A 15,484-nucleotide genomic window follows, 5' to 3' on the forward strand; every position below is an offset into this window, starting at 1 on the left:
TTAGCAAACATTCATATGGCCTCCACCTAGACTCAACAGTTATTTTTTTAAAGAGAGAGCAAGAGAGAGAGTGGGGGGAGGGGCAGCAGGCAAGGGAGACAGAGAGAGAGAGAATCTTAGGCAGGCTCCACACTCAGCATAGAGCTTGACGTGGGACTTGATCTCACAACCCTGAGATCATGACCTGAGCCAAAATCAAGAGTCTGAAGCTTAACCGATTGAGCCACCCAGGCGCCCTATAGACTCAACAGTTATTAACATTTTCCAAAACTTCCTTCATGTATATATATATTTAATTTTTGATGGACCATTTGAAAAAAAAATTATAAGTGTCATAGCATTTAATTTCCCCAATACTTCAGCATGCACTGAAGTATTTCCTCACATTAACTGTAATACTAGTATCACTCCTAACAAAATTAACAATAATTCCTTAATAAGATATATATCCAGTGCACATTTGGGTTTATGCAGTTGTTCAAAATGTGTATTTTTTAACCAGGTTTTTACAACAACAAGAAAACAGGATCCAGTGAAAGAACACACACTGCATTGGGTTGTGTCTTTTAAGTCCCCTCCACCACCCCTCTTTTTTTCTTCTTTTGTTCAGCTTTATTGAGGTATAATTAACAAATAAAAATGTATGTATTTGAGGTGTACAATGTTATTCGATATATGTAAACATTGTGAAATTATTACCACAGCCAACCTAATTAATATATGCATCACCTCACCTAGTTACCATTTTTGTGTGTGGAAAGAACACTTTAGAAATATTGTCTTATCAAATTTTATTTTTTTTATTTTTATTTTTTTTTAAAGATTTTATTTATTTATTTGACAGAGAGAGAGACAGCCAGCGAGAGAGGGAACACAAGCAGGGGGAGTGGGAGAGGAAGAAGCAGGCTCCCAGCAGAGGAGCCTGATGTGGGGCTCGATCCCAGAACGCCGGGATCACGCCCTGAGCCGAAGGCAGACGCTTAACTGCTGTGCCACCCAGGCGCCCCTGTCTTATCAAATTTTAAATTCACTATACAGTGTTACTAACTGTAGTAACCATGCTGTACATCAGATCCCAGAACTTATTCATCTTATAATCAAAGACTTACATACTTTGGCCAACATCTCCCCATTTCCCCTATTTCGTGCCCCTGGTAACCATCATTCTACTGTCTGCTTCTGTGAGTTCAGCTTTCTCAGATTCCACATATAAATAAGATCGTGCTGTATTTGTCTTTCTGTGCCTGGCTTATTTCATTTAGCATAATGTAGTCCGGGTTCATTTACGTTGTTGCAAATGGCAGGACTAACTTCTTTTTTGTGGCTAAATAATATTCTGCAATATTTTATATTCTTTATCCATTCATCCATCTACAGACACTTCGATGATCTATTTCTGTATCTTGGTTATTATGAATAATGATGCAATGAACTTGGAGGTGCAGATATCACTTCAGGACGCTGATTTCATTTCCTATAGACACATACCCAGAACTGGGATGGCTGGATCATGTGGTAGTTCTGTTTTTTAATTTTTGAGAAACCTCACATAGGTTGTACATTTTCATAATGGCTGTACCAGCTTGCATTCCACCCAACAGTGTACAAGGGTTGCCTTTTCTCCACATCCTCACCCACACTTGTTATCATTTACTTTTTCAATAGTACCCATACCGTACTAGGTGTTAGGTGGTATCTCATTGTGGTTTTCATTTGCATTTCCCTGATGATTAGTGATACTGAGTACTTTTTCATCTACCTATTGGCCTTTTGTAGGTCTTCTTTGGGAGAATGTCAATTCAGGACTTTGCCCATTTTTCAGATCAGGTTATAGGAGTGGTTTTTAGTTGTGTGAGTTCTTTGTTTTAGATAGTAATCCCTTAACATATATTTGGTTTGCAAATATTGCCTCCCATTCCATCAGTTGCCTTTTCATTTTGTTAATAATTTCCTTCGCTGTGCACATTGTGGATTATCTGATTGCTTCCTCATGCAGTCATTGGCCACATTCCCTTATCCTGATGTTTCTTGTGAAATGGAAGTTAGATATAAAAACTTGACTAAATTCAAGTTAAATGCATCATTCGCATATTGAATATTACCTTACGATAAGAGCACAGAGGCTCTTGTTCCAACATTGGTGATGGAATTTGATCATCCGGTCAAGGTAGTAACCTCAGATTTGTGATTAGGGAGTAACTGATGGGCTGATTCTTTGGCATCTTGCAAAAACTGTATTCCTCATTAACATTTTACTTAATGGATTTAGCATCTGTTGAGAATTTTTGCCTGAATCAATTATTTTTTAGGGGGTAGGAAAATAAAATGTACCTTTCTGATGACCTTCTTTCATGATCAACTTCTACTTTTCTCTAAGTACTTTTTATGATCTTAAACATGTTCTTTGAAAGTTAAAACTTTTGAAGTCCAAAATTTTAAATATATATTTTATTGTAATGAGAATTAACCTTCTGTTTTCTTTTGTGTTTTCAGCAAAATGGGAGGCCACATTTTTATGATAAGCCAATTGTTGAATCCTTTGAAGAAGCACCTCTTCACGTTATGGTTTTCACTTACTTGGGATATGGACTTGGAACCCTATTTGGCTATCTCAGAGACTTTTTGAGGAGCTGCGGGATAGAAAAGTGTAACGCAGCCATAGAGCGAGAAGAACAAAAAGTATGTATGTGTACCTCTTTGGATTTTCGTCAATGCATATTCTTCTCTTAAGTGTTCTCAGAAGTGGTCATGCATGCACAGAGCCTAAAAAAGAATGAGGCACTCAGGAACCACTCAGAGTAAATTCCTTTCATCGCCACCTCATAAACCCCACCCTCTATGTGTTGGACTTGGTTTTTTAAAATATTTTATTGAGCAACTACTATTCTCCAAACACTGAACTAAGGGTTTTCTTATACATCATCGTATTTAATTTTTATAACAATCTCATGAGACAGGTATTAAAATACCATTTTAAAGAGGAAAGAATCAAAATATAAGAACGAGGGCTTTTGGCTAGGACTGGACTCTGATCTTGTTGCAAGATTAATATTTTTTATGTTCTATGCTAGAATAGAAAAGTGTGCCTGAGTGAAATATGAAATTTTAATTTCATTTAGGTCATGGTTTCTCAGCTTTGGTACCGTTGACATTTTGGATTGGATAATTCTCTGATGTGGAAGGCCGCCCTGGGCACTGCAGGGTTTTTGACAGCATCCTGGCCTCTCTTCATATCGATGAGTTAGCATTTTACCACACACTTGTGACAAACAAACATTTCTCCAAACATTGTAAAAGGGTGTCATGAAGTGCAAAACAACCCAATTTAGAACCACTAATCTAGATACTTTTGATAGTTAATCCATAAAAGTCTACATCATCCTCTTTTCACATAAAGCTACCAGGACACCCTGGAAAATATTCAGGGATCAGCAAAGAGCCTGCATTTTCCTAACATGTTCTCCGAATTGGTTTATATAATTTATGATGCCCTGAATTCCTTTTTCTAAAAATTGCTTTGAAATACTATGATGATTATGGCCATGGATCGTTCCACATGATGGAGCCTTGAACACATCTAAGCAAAGAACATAGGGAAAGAAAATGTGGCGTGAAAGAGGTAAGAGAAAGCATTGTACATTCAAGAAACCGAGGAATTCCAATGACTGGACTATTGTGAGTGACAGTGGGAGTATGTGGGGAGAAAGATTGTTTGAGAGGCAAGTAGGGACCAGACTATAATGGGTTTTTATAAGCCAAAGATATTTATTATACGAACAATGGGCATTGAAGGAATTTAGGCAGAGGAATGCAGATTTGCAGATTAGAAAGACCATGTTCACTGGCCTATGAAGAAGGGATCGCAGGAGGAGAGCACAGACCAAAAATCCAGTTAAGAGGCTGATGCAGAAATCCAGCTTAAGAATAAAAAAAGCTAGACCAGACCTTGGGGTAAGAGCAGGGTAGTTATAATAGGGGTGGTGGTAAGAGGTAAGGCCAAGAGATGTTAAAGAAGATGGAGTTAAGAATGATTGGCTTGACTTGGGGAATTAGCGAGATGGACAAATCAAAGACCACACCCTGGTCTATGCCTTGGGCAGCTGGGCAGGAAGAAGGTTGTGGCATTCATTGAAATGGGAAATGAGGAGGAAGAGCCAGTGGGAGGGGAAAATGGTCAATTCCTTTTTTGACCAGTTGAGAATTGGCAGTTCGATATAAAGGTCTACACCCCTGGAGAAAAGTCCCAGATGGAGAGTATGGCATCTTTAGTATATCTTGAGCATATCAACATTAATCCAAGCAACAGAAGTAGATGAGATCTCCCAAGGAAGGTCTATAGACAAAAAAGGGGAAGGGAGAGACAAGAATGAAGAACTTTAGAGAATTTAATAGATGTAAGAGATGGAATTCCAATTCAAGACTAGAGGCGAAGTGACCGCTTAAAAAGCCTTAAAATAGTTTAGGAAAGAGATATTTGTCCTTACACTGGGGAAGAGGTAGATGGAATGAAGAAAAGGGAATTCTAAAGATATTTAGGAGGCAGAATCAACAAGCCTTGGTGCTGTGTGTACAGAAAATAAGATCAAGGGAAGAAACCAGGGTTAATCCCAACTTTCTGCCGTGGTCAGACACGAGAATGGTGGTTGGCACACCGGTCACAATGGCAAAGTTTTATATCAGCAAAAAGATGTGCACACATACAATTTTGAGGGTGTACAGATCCATAAGTGGCAAACATATAGAAACAGTTGAGTCTAGTAGGAGCTGATAACGAAATGGGAGACTGGGATAGGAAAAGCAAGTTCTTCTTGGCCATTCTCGTGAGGATCCCCACAGCCCCTCCCTGACACCAGCCGGTCTGTTCTAGAAGCTCTTATCACCGATCTGCCTGCTCCCCAGGTGTAGGTAACTGGTGCACAATAGATCAGCACATTTTAGAATATTTACTGGGACAGAGGGTGAGTCAAATGTAAATTTCTCAGGTGTGGCATCCCTTAGCAGGCTTAGGCTTCAGCTCTGCTGTATATTTTCTATGCCGTGCCAGTATTTTTTGCTCCAGCAACCCAGCAGGGCTAGTCACTTTGGTCGTTCCAAAGCATTTCTTACATTCAAGCAGAACATACTTATATATAGGCAAATTGGTTCTGAGGGAAGCAGACTCTGAGACGGAGGCGTGAAGGCAGAAAAGTTTCTGTGGTGTGCTCCTCGAAGCAATGCCCGTACACCTGCGAGGGAGCAAAGGGAGCAAGATGAGACAGGTGAATTGTGATGCAGTCCCAGCCAAGGCCTCCGTGGCTCCCACAGGGAGCTCTGGAGAGAGGAGAGTCCTTTGGAAGCATTGCTCACGATGATAGGGTGTGGAGCCCCCAGTGGGTGCTACCACCGCAGAGGGTTGTGACCCCTAGCCAGGCAGCTCCGTTCAGGAAGCTGTCTGCCTCCTACACTCCAGGGACTGGGGGAAAGGGTGCCTGGTCTGGAACAATGGGATACACTGAGGGCGAGCAGCCTGGATTACAACACCTGTCACTATGGCTGCAAGCACAGCTCCAGGAGGAAGACATTGTATCAAATAACGCCCTGTATTTCTTTACAAAGTAAATGATATCCCTCCTGGTAGATCTCTGTGGGGTAGAGAGCATCAGTTGGTTGACTCACCTTGGTGGTCAGACCTTTCACATGGTACGCTTCTTATTACATGTTCCTTCCTTTTGAGCCCCTTTTGAGGCTTTCAGAGTAACTGGTTTTAATAAATTGCAACGGCTGCCGTCGCTATATTCTTTTGGATGGGACTTGCTCACCAGAAACCCTACCTTCAGGCTGACCTTTAGCCTTTTACTATTTTTCCCCAGCCCCGCACTTGGGACAGTATCCTTGCTTTGCGTTAATAAGCTACTTGAGGCACGTACTGAAGTCTCTTGCTGGAAACACACTGCTTTCCAATGACTCTGGGCTCTCTTAGCAGAAATGAGCGTTATATTCTATTCTAAAAGCTGTTCGCTGAGAGAGCAGAATGATTCATCCCTTAAGCCAAACCAGCCAAGAGCAAAATGAAATCGGGAAAAAAGCACCTCCGTAAGGTGGTGAATAGCAATTATGTTTTTCAAAAAGATCAGAAAGAGATCTGATTCTGATTACACTCTTCTACTCTATGTGCATTCTTTTTGTTTTTAATAAAAGTTGTATATACTTAAGGGTACAAGATGATATTTTGATAAAAATATACAGAGCAAAATGATTGTTGCAGTCAAGCTCATTGGCATGTACCTCTCCTCATTTCTTTCTTCTTTTAATCAGATATAAGAATTTATTAATCCAGTTTTCCTATTTTCTCCCTCACTGGGATGACTCTTCTCACATCAAACCATCCATTCCAACTAAAGCGTTGCCCTGAATTCAGAATCTTTTTGCATTCTTCTTCTTTTTGACTTCTAGCCCAAACACCCAAAACATAAAGCCTCTGACAATCCCCTTATCTAGATCACTTGGTTACTGATTCACTTAGCATTACTGATTCACTTAGTATAAATAGGTGAAAAAAAAAAATCAAAATCTTCCTCCAGAAGAGCACTGAAAAACAAATCATAGGCTCAGGACATCTGGCACATCGGATAGAGCTCCACTAACGATCAGAAGACACGGGCAAAAATAGGACAGTACAGACAGGTACGAGGTTTAAATATTCTCGCTTAAATTCTCCTTTTAACTCTTAATTTTGGAGACATATTTTTATTTAAAATCAAAGGCCACTGCAGTGATGAATTGCAATTCGTTAAAGACCTCTAGCTAAATCACTTTCTCAACGATGCAGGGACTTCACTTTGCAAAATCTGGAAGATGTCAGCAAATATAATCATCAAATGCATGTCAAACACCATCGGAGACTTGAAAAACTTCAAGCACAGCCGCATTTCTCAATCCGCATGGTTTGATAACAGGTTCAGCAAGACCTGCTCCGCAGGGCACCGGCCTGTTAGAGAACGTGGCAGTGCAGTTCTGTGTTCACGCTAGATCCACAGAATCCCTCCGGTGTCCCTGCAAGTACATCCCAGGTATTTCTGGCCCATCCCCAGAGGCTTTTACTCCCACATGAAGCAAAGAGGGTTCAGCAAGTTGTAACTGTAAAGAATTTTAAGACAAACCTCCGAATGTTTGCATGAATTAAAAATTGCCCTTTTGCACCCACATTTTGCATCCTGATACAAGAGCGGGATTCACCTAGAGAGACTTTCTTCTGAGTAATTGGAAGGATGAGTTCCATTAAGGTCACTGGGTAGGAGTTTTGTCCATAGTAAACAGATGGCCCGAGCCCTGGTCTTCCTGTTTGGACCTGGGTGAGTCCAAACTCAGCGCTTTCACTGGGGTTTCCCTGGGAACTTAGCATATTAGCCAGCAGCTTGTGAGATGGGAATATTAGACCAACGATTCTCAGCCTTGGCTGCGCATTGGAATCACCTAAGAAGCTTAAAAAGCCACTAAGACGTGGGCTTTACCCCCAAATATTCTCATTTCATTGGTTTCTGGGGCACCCTTGGTGAGGTTCATAAAAGCTTCCCAGGTGAGTCTCCTGTGCAGAAGTTAGAAGCCAGTGTCTTAGTGCGACACTTCTCAAACTTCCCTGTGCATGCAAACCGTCACCCCCTCCCTTCCTTGACTTAACCATCGACCAAGAGATCAATAGCTTTAAATGCAGCAGAAATTGCTGGCCAGTGAAATCCCCAATCTCCCCAACCAGACCTCATTCCAAATACCTCCTGGCTGTTTCTAAAAAGCAAATGCACCCTCACAAGAGCTGAATATTTTCCACAATTGCATCTAGCCGAGAAACACGTGCCGTAGGTTGGAACAACAACTCTACAACAGAGTTCTCGGAATATTTTGTGAAATAAGACCATCAGTAAAATTAGATCATGGCTTCCACACAGTGAATGCTCAGGTCAATATTTATTTGGATATATATATCTGAACATCCAAATAAATATACATATATATACATGTTATACACACACATACATAACTTCTGCTGTGTCATTAAGATGTTAGTTAAATCATTTTCTAGTTCTTTTACAATTCAGACTTTGCTTCCCTTCGCAAGAAGGAATCTACAAATAGGAGTCAAGCAGAGTTGATTATTTTTTAAAATTCTACCAAACATTTATCGATTTGTTTCTTTCTTTATTTGCTTATATTATGTTCCGTTAGCCACCATACAGCACATCATTAGTTTCTGATGTAGTGTTCAATGGTTCATGAGTTGCGTGTAACAGCCAGTGCTCATCAGAACACATGCCCTCCTTAATGCCCATCACCCAGTTACCCCATCCCCCCACCTCGCTCCCTTCTGTAACCCTCGGTTTGTTTCCTGGAGTCCAGAGTCTCTCATGGTTTGTCTCCCTCTCTGATTTCTTCCCACGCAGTTTTCCCTCCTTTCCCCTGTGGTCCTCCCTGCTATTCCTTATGTTCCACATGTGAGTGAAACCATATTGATAAGGTAGAGCTTTGCTATGTACAGCAACTCGTGCTAAGCCAATGTGTGATATGGGCGGATTATGACAAGTCCTAATGAAGAGCCCCTTCTCAAGCCTGTCTTTCTTTCCCTTTCCTTTTTGTTATGGAAATAAGGAGCAAAAGCCTCCTTCCTGTCGTTTTCAGGCATTTCATTGCCCAAAGGTTCATTTGCGCCCATTCTGTCTTTTCCTTAACGTAAATGGGATTGTATCATACACACTGTTGTGTGACTCACTCTTTTGTCACCTGACTATGTCTGAAGATCTTTACATGTCAGTGCCGGTTCCCTCATTCCTTGTACTATTTCCACGATGATATTCCATAATGTGGCTATATGATTATTTATATCACCATTTTTTATTATTTTATTATTTCAAATAATTCTTCAATGAACGGCACGTATATTTATTCGAGGATTATTCCTAGAAGTGGCTTTCTGGGTTCAAGGAACGTATATTTCAACTTCTGAGAGATGGGCAAATTGCCTTCCAAAAAAGCTTGCCCAGCTAGGCTCCAGCCAGCAGTACCAAGGAGCGCTTGCTTCCTCACCAGCACTCGAATGTTGATAAGACCAACATGTTTTTTACTTTGGCCAGTCTGATAGGTGAACATTCTTTGTTCTTGTCTTAATCTGCATTTTCCTGATTAACAGCGAGACTGAGCTGCTTTTGATATGATCATTAGTACTTTATACTTACTCTTCTTTTTTTTTTTTTTTAAGATTTTATTTATTTATTCGACAGAGGTAGAGACAGCCAGCGAGAGAGGGAACACAAGCAGGGGGAGTGGGAGAGGAAGAAGCAGGCTCATAGCAGAAGAGCCTGATGTGGGGCTCGATCCCATAACGCCGGGATCACGCCCTGAGCCGAAGGCAGACGCTTAACCGCTGTGCCACCCAGGTGCCCCTATACTTACTCTTCTTGAATTGCCTCTTCATATCCCTTGCTCTTGATTTTATTAAATTGTTTTTTCTCACTGATTTAGAGGAGTCTTTTCTATATATCCATATATGAATAATTTGTCTATTAAATGATTTTAGCTATTTTTCTTATTCTCTTTCTTGGCTTTTAATTTTTTCTATGTTCTACTTAGCCGTATTTACGTTTTTAATTTTTAAGCCGTATGTATCAGACATTTTCTTTTGTTTTCCTTGTTGTTAGTTTTTGCTTTTGGGGGAGGGAGAGTTCATGAGGTTTAGGAAAGCATTTTTTTCATCTTAAAATAAATTTTCCTACAATTTCGCTCAGTACTTTTATGATCTGTGAGGTATTTATGCATTGATCCATAAATTCACTTAGAACTTATGTCTATGTGTTGTGTGAGCTAGGAGGACTTTTAAAAAAATATTTAAATTCTAGTTAGTTAACATATAGTGTAATATTGGTTACAGGAGTAGAATGTAGTGATTCATGACTTACATATAATACTCCGTGCTCGACACAATTGCCCTCCTTATACCCATCACCCACGTTGCCCCTCTCTTGCCCACCTCCCCTCCAGCAACCCTCAGTTTGCTCTCTAGTTGAGAGTCTCTTGTAGTTTGCCTTCCTCTCTTTTTTTTTCCCTTCCCCTATGTTCATCTATTTTGTTTCTTAAATTCCACATATGAGTGAATTGGACGGTATTTGTCTTACTCTGACTGACTTATTTCGCTTAGCATAATACACTCTAGCTCCATCCATGTCATTGCAAATGGCAAGATTTCATTCTTTTTGATGACTGAGTAATATTCCAGTGTGTGTGTATGTCTGTGTGTGTGTGTGTGTGCACGTGCGTGTGTATATATACCACCTCTTCTTTATCCATTCATCACTCAATGGACATTTGGGCTCTTTCCATAATTTGGCTATTGTTGATAATGCTGCTATAAACATCAGGGTGCATGTGCCCCTTCAAATCAGTATTTTTGTACCTTTTGGGTAAATACCTAGGAGTGCAATTGCTGGGTCATAGGATAGTTCTATTTTTAACTTTCTGAGGAACTTCCATACTGTTTGCCAGAGTGGCCACCCCAGTTTGCATTCCCATCAACAGTGTAAGAGGGTTCCCCTTTCTCCACATCCTCACCAACATCTGTTCTTTCCTGACTCATTAATTTTAACCATTCTGACAGGTGTGACGTGGTATCTCATTGTGGTTTTGATTTGTAGTTCCCTGATGCTGAGTAATGTTGAGTGTCTCTTCATGTGAGGAGGACTTTCTTTTTTAAAAGAGAGTTTTTAATTATCTCAATATCATTAATTGAATTTTTTACCCACTGATTTGAATTATTGATCAATTTGCCTATTTTTAAGGTAAATTTGTAAGTTTTTAGGAAATTCTTAAAGATTTTTTCTCTGTGTATACTTTAGAATTAGCTTGTCAGGCATTGAATTTTTTTTAAGAAACTGTTGTCATTTTAATTGGTAATATATTATTAAAGCTATAGGTATAGGTTAACTTTGGAAAATTTGACATTTAATAATATTTAGTCTTCCCATTTAGAAACATGATATGTCTCTCCATTTATTTAGGTATTTCTCACGTCCTTTAATAAAATTTTATAGTTTTCTTTATTCTAAGGTCTTATATTTTATGATCATTATTTGGGTACAAATTTTTGATGGTGGTACTATTTGAATATTATCTTTTTTCTATATCCCATATTCTAATTAGTTATTGATGGCATATAGGACGGCTATTGGTATTTTAATACTTTAATTCCAAATGCTACCACCTTCATGAATATCTCTCCTTACTTGCCACAGCTTCTCAGATAGTTGTATTGGAATTTCTTGTAGTTTTCCATGCATGCCATGAAAAACTGACCACTGTCTTTTTAAGTTTATTAGAACAAACTTGCTAACTATGTAATTTGGATCCTCTAGACTTACTTATGCTTTTGTCTTCTCAAACTTACCGTTTCTGGAAACGTCTTCCACTGTGATTATGGATTTGTTAGTTTTTCTTTTTCTCATGTATTTCAATGTAACTGTCAGATACATGAGAAATGACTCTTACAGTTCTCAGTGGATTTGTTCCTTTTATCCTACTTTACCTTGCACTCTGTCATGTCTGATACGAATATTTATACATCTGCTTTTTCTTCAACAGTCATCTCTTTATTTCAGTCTTCATCACTTTCAGAAAATGTAGCCCTCTTACAAGCAGCGTATAGATTTATTTTAAATCAAATGTGAAAGCTGCGTTTTAATAAAATAATATAAGCTATGAACTATTACTTTCTTGAACCGTATGAAATTGCTGTTTTTGTAGGTCAAAAACAAACATTGGCAACTCCTTATGGTTAAACCTAATACTTTAATTACTCATGTGTTTAAATTGATTCCTGCCATCCTTATATTTAACATTCACATTTTCTGTTTTTTTTTTTTTAATTTTAAATACTTTTCCTTTCATACCTTTGATACATTTGATTCTCCTTGTCACTGTTAGGAAGTTATATATCGTATTTCTCCCCGCTATTATTTTAGTGGTTCTCTTTTAATATTTAACACATATACATGGAATGTAGATACAGTTAGTGACGAGAGTCTTCTCCAGATCAGGAGAAGAATTTAATATTTCTTTCTCCCACCTACCCATTTTCCAGGGTATCATTTGTTTATTAATTTTTTGGTTCTGTTTCTTTATACCTCATATACCTGGGTTAAGCCAGAGTCCATCAGTTTCTTCACTCACTACTTTACCTGGCGTCTCACCTGCCTCTTTAGTTATTTCGTTGTTTGTTTTGTTGAGGTATGTGCTCAATTATTACAGAAAAGGTCCGTGGGAGTTAAACTCGTGACTCCTTACGTATATCGGAATGTTTTTGTGTGGCTTTCTCATTTGATTGCTGGTTCAGCTGAGTATAGGATTCTAAGTTCAAAATCATTTTCCTTCATAATCTTTTTTACCATTATCACCTACAAAAGTCTGAAGCAATCCATTTCTTATTCCTCTGTGTGTAAACTGCCTTTCTTTCTTCCCTGAAAACACGTGAGGCTTTCGTCTTTATCCCTGGAGACAGGAAATTTAACCAGTACCCAGTAGATCATTCACATCTTAGGATTCAGGTCTTTCCTCCTTTCTGGAATTCCCCCCATCCCTCCTCCTCCGTCTTTTTTACCTTCTTTTCCTCCTCTTACACTTCTCCTTCTTATCCTCCTTTTTTTCCCCCAAGATTGCAACTCCCATGAGAGGGATATTGGATCTTCTGAATCTGTCTTATGTATCTCTTGACTTCCTTTATATATTTTTTTCTCTATCCTTTCTCATCATGTCTTGGAAAACTTAGTCAATTTTCTATTCTAGCTTATTAATTGTTTTTCAGCAGTCCATTATCCTTTTGAGTTGTTGATCTTTTAAAAGGATGCATTGTTCTGTTGTTTGTCTCAAAAGACAAATATATTTTAAATTATTTTTCTGTTTACTCTATTAAGTCTTTTCACTAGATGTTAGTTCTTCTGCTTGTTGAATTTGGGACCTCTTATGCTACTTTTCCTTAAATAGTACTGACACTGTTTTATGTTCATTTCTTTTTAAATTTAAGAATCCTTATTCTACATATTCACCTATCTTGGGTGATTTAAGAAGGGAAATGGAAGGAGTTTGCAGGACCAGTAGCTTGTGGACTCCCCATCTCTCTACACTGGGGCATTGCTCTTCCATTCCGTACCTGGTGCCTAGCAAGGGGATTTGTCCTATGGACAACACAACTGCTTCTTACTTATTAATCCAATAAAAAGAGAACAAAGAGATCTAGCTTCCCACTTAATCATCCTGACTCTCAACTTCTTATGGTTATTGACTCTTAGCTTTAAACTCCCCTACAGTTAATTTATGTCCACACCAATCTTCTCAGCAAGTGTTTTTAAAACTATGCTTTCCTATGGTTTTACTTCTCCGCTGATTAGATCTTATCTGAGTTTTGTGATGCTTCAATATTTCTGATTCAGTAATGATACTCTCCATTGTCTTTCTAGGCATTTGTAAATTTATTTTGTTTCTTAAACATCTTTTGTCACTTCAGAGGACTTTTAGATGAGTGGTAGAATACTTAAAAGCACTGAGTCTACCGGTTTTATTCAAATATCCCTCTAATTTCTTAATAGAATTAAATTTAGCCATCTTGACATTGTACTTCTCATACTTAAAAGAACTGTTTATGATACATTGTCCTTTCCAGCAATGAAGAGAACATGAACATATTTCATTATTATTTCCCAAAAGGAAATAATGACATAAAATGAAATATTAGGTGAGAGCAGAAGTGTAGGTGAAAGCAAAGTGTTAATGTGGGCAAAATTAACAACTGGTGTTTGATAATGATTTTTTTCTCTCGCTACAAATTCATGATTCTATTTTCTATTGAATGAGCAGGTAGTTAAATCAAATAAGAAGGAGCATGCTTCCAAACTTGGCACTATTTTTCACAATGGGCCATGGATATGTTCTCTTCACTTCCTTATAAGCACCTAGCCATGTAGCATGGTTATTGAAAAGAGCACTAGTTTTAGAACTGTGATTCCCAATTTGTCCCCTCAAATTTTCTGACTTTCCACTAAGTCACCTATAAACGTTGGGTAGAAATATATATAACACTTGGAAAATTATAAAGTATCCTACAAGCTTAAAGGTGGAAAAAGAAAGATTGTCGTATTGCAGTAGAAACAAAGACATTTTTGTGGCTGCATTTTTAGATTTTGCTCAACCCTCCTACAGCCCACCCCCCAAAACAATTGTGTCCTTATGCCCCAAGTTTCACTCTCACATCTAGCCATTTGTGTCAGGAAGAAAAATAAAGATTGTGAGTAGGCCAAGAGACAAGTTACATCTACAGATGGATAAAGGTATGTCCTCTTGCAATGCTCCTGTTTTTGCAATATCTAGTCCAGTTTCATTTTCTGGTATAGCGAAAATGCCGTGGGAGGTTTACCTGAGATTAGAGGTCATTGACCTTTGGAAGGTGTTGACTGCTCCTGAAGAAACCTCCCTCGTGCTCAAAGGAATGGGGTGGGGTGAAAATACACCCATGCAGAGGCAGGAAGCCTCACAGGTGCAGAGGAAGAGCAGGACAATGCCTCAAAAGAAGGCAATTCTTACTCAAACCAGACCTTGAATTCTAAGTAGCTTCCTCTCAGGGACACACACTGCAGAGCTTGTGTTTCAGACCTGGGTTAGCACTCACACCACTCACAAAGAAATGGCCCTGCATGGTTAAAAAAAACTGGTCTATCCCTTTGGCAGAGAAGTTTCAGGTACTTAATTACTAAAAAAGTCTATTGAATATGAAGATCATTCCCTACTAGAAAGTCTTCTCTGATCCCACAGAATAGCTTAGAATCCCTGTATCTTGCCCTCAAAGCATCTGTCTCAATAAAAAGCTGGCTGCCCATTTCCTCGTAGGCAGAAAATCTGGATCTCTGAGCCAGGAGCCAGAAAGTTTGGGCATGATGAAGTATTTTCTCACCTTCCCTCAAAAGGCCATGATAGCGTGTCTTTATGAGACTCAATGATGAAATGCCCTAGGTTGTTTCCTCAAGTAAATGCCAAGTTCCTTAAGATGAGTGGACATTCCTCTATGGTCTGGCAAACTGTTGGCCTGAGCTTTCCGTATTGTGGGTCATGGTTTTTGTTATAACTGGGGTTTTGGAGGGAAACTTGCAGAAGTGGGGAAGGTGCCAGCCTGAAGTCACTCTTAAGTGACTGCTGGGAAAGTGAACGAAGCCAGAGGCTGACCAGAGTTCAAGTCACTCATCTTGCTGGGTCTGATTTCCTCACATGTCAAATGGGTGCTTGAACTCTACAACTTCTACGTCCCTCTGCCCTGGTATCCTGTGCATCTCGTGGTTCTTTGTTGAAATTAATTTTGTTTTTGGGGTGCCAGGGTGGTTCAGCAGGTTAAGCATCTGCCTTCAGCTTAGGTCATGATCCCAAGGTCCCGGGATCAAGCCCCACATCAGGCTCCCTGCTCAGTGAGGAGTCTGCTTCTCCCTCT

General features: G+C 39.2%; 1 protein-coding gene across 2 annotated transcripts in view; it reads left to right on the forward strand.

The window, feature by feature from the left end:
• Positions 1-15,484, forward strand: part of SPTLC3 (serine palmitoyltransferase long chain base subunit 3) — a 133,657-nt gene that overhangs the window by 29,969 nt on the left and 88,204 nt on the right. For both annotated transcript variants that reach the window (XM_026503019.4, XM_057312667.1), the window contains exon 2: positions 2,494-2,679. In XM_026503019.4, coding sequence (XP_026358804.1) covers positions 2,494-2,679 — 186 coding nt within the window. The remainder of the gene's footprint in view (positions 1-2,493; positions 2,680-15,484) is intronic.

Source organism: Ursus arctos, unplaced genomic scaffold, assembly GCF_023065955.2.
Source record: "Ursus arctos isolate Adak ecotype North America unplaced genomic scaffold, UrsArc2.0 scaffold_16, whole genome shotgun sequence".
Lineage (NCBI taxonomy): Eukaryota > Metazoa > Chordata > Mammalia > Carnivora > Ursidae > Ursus > Ursus arctos.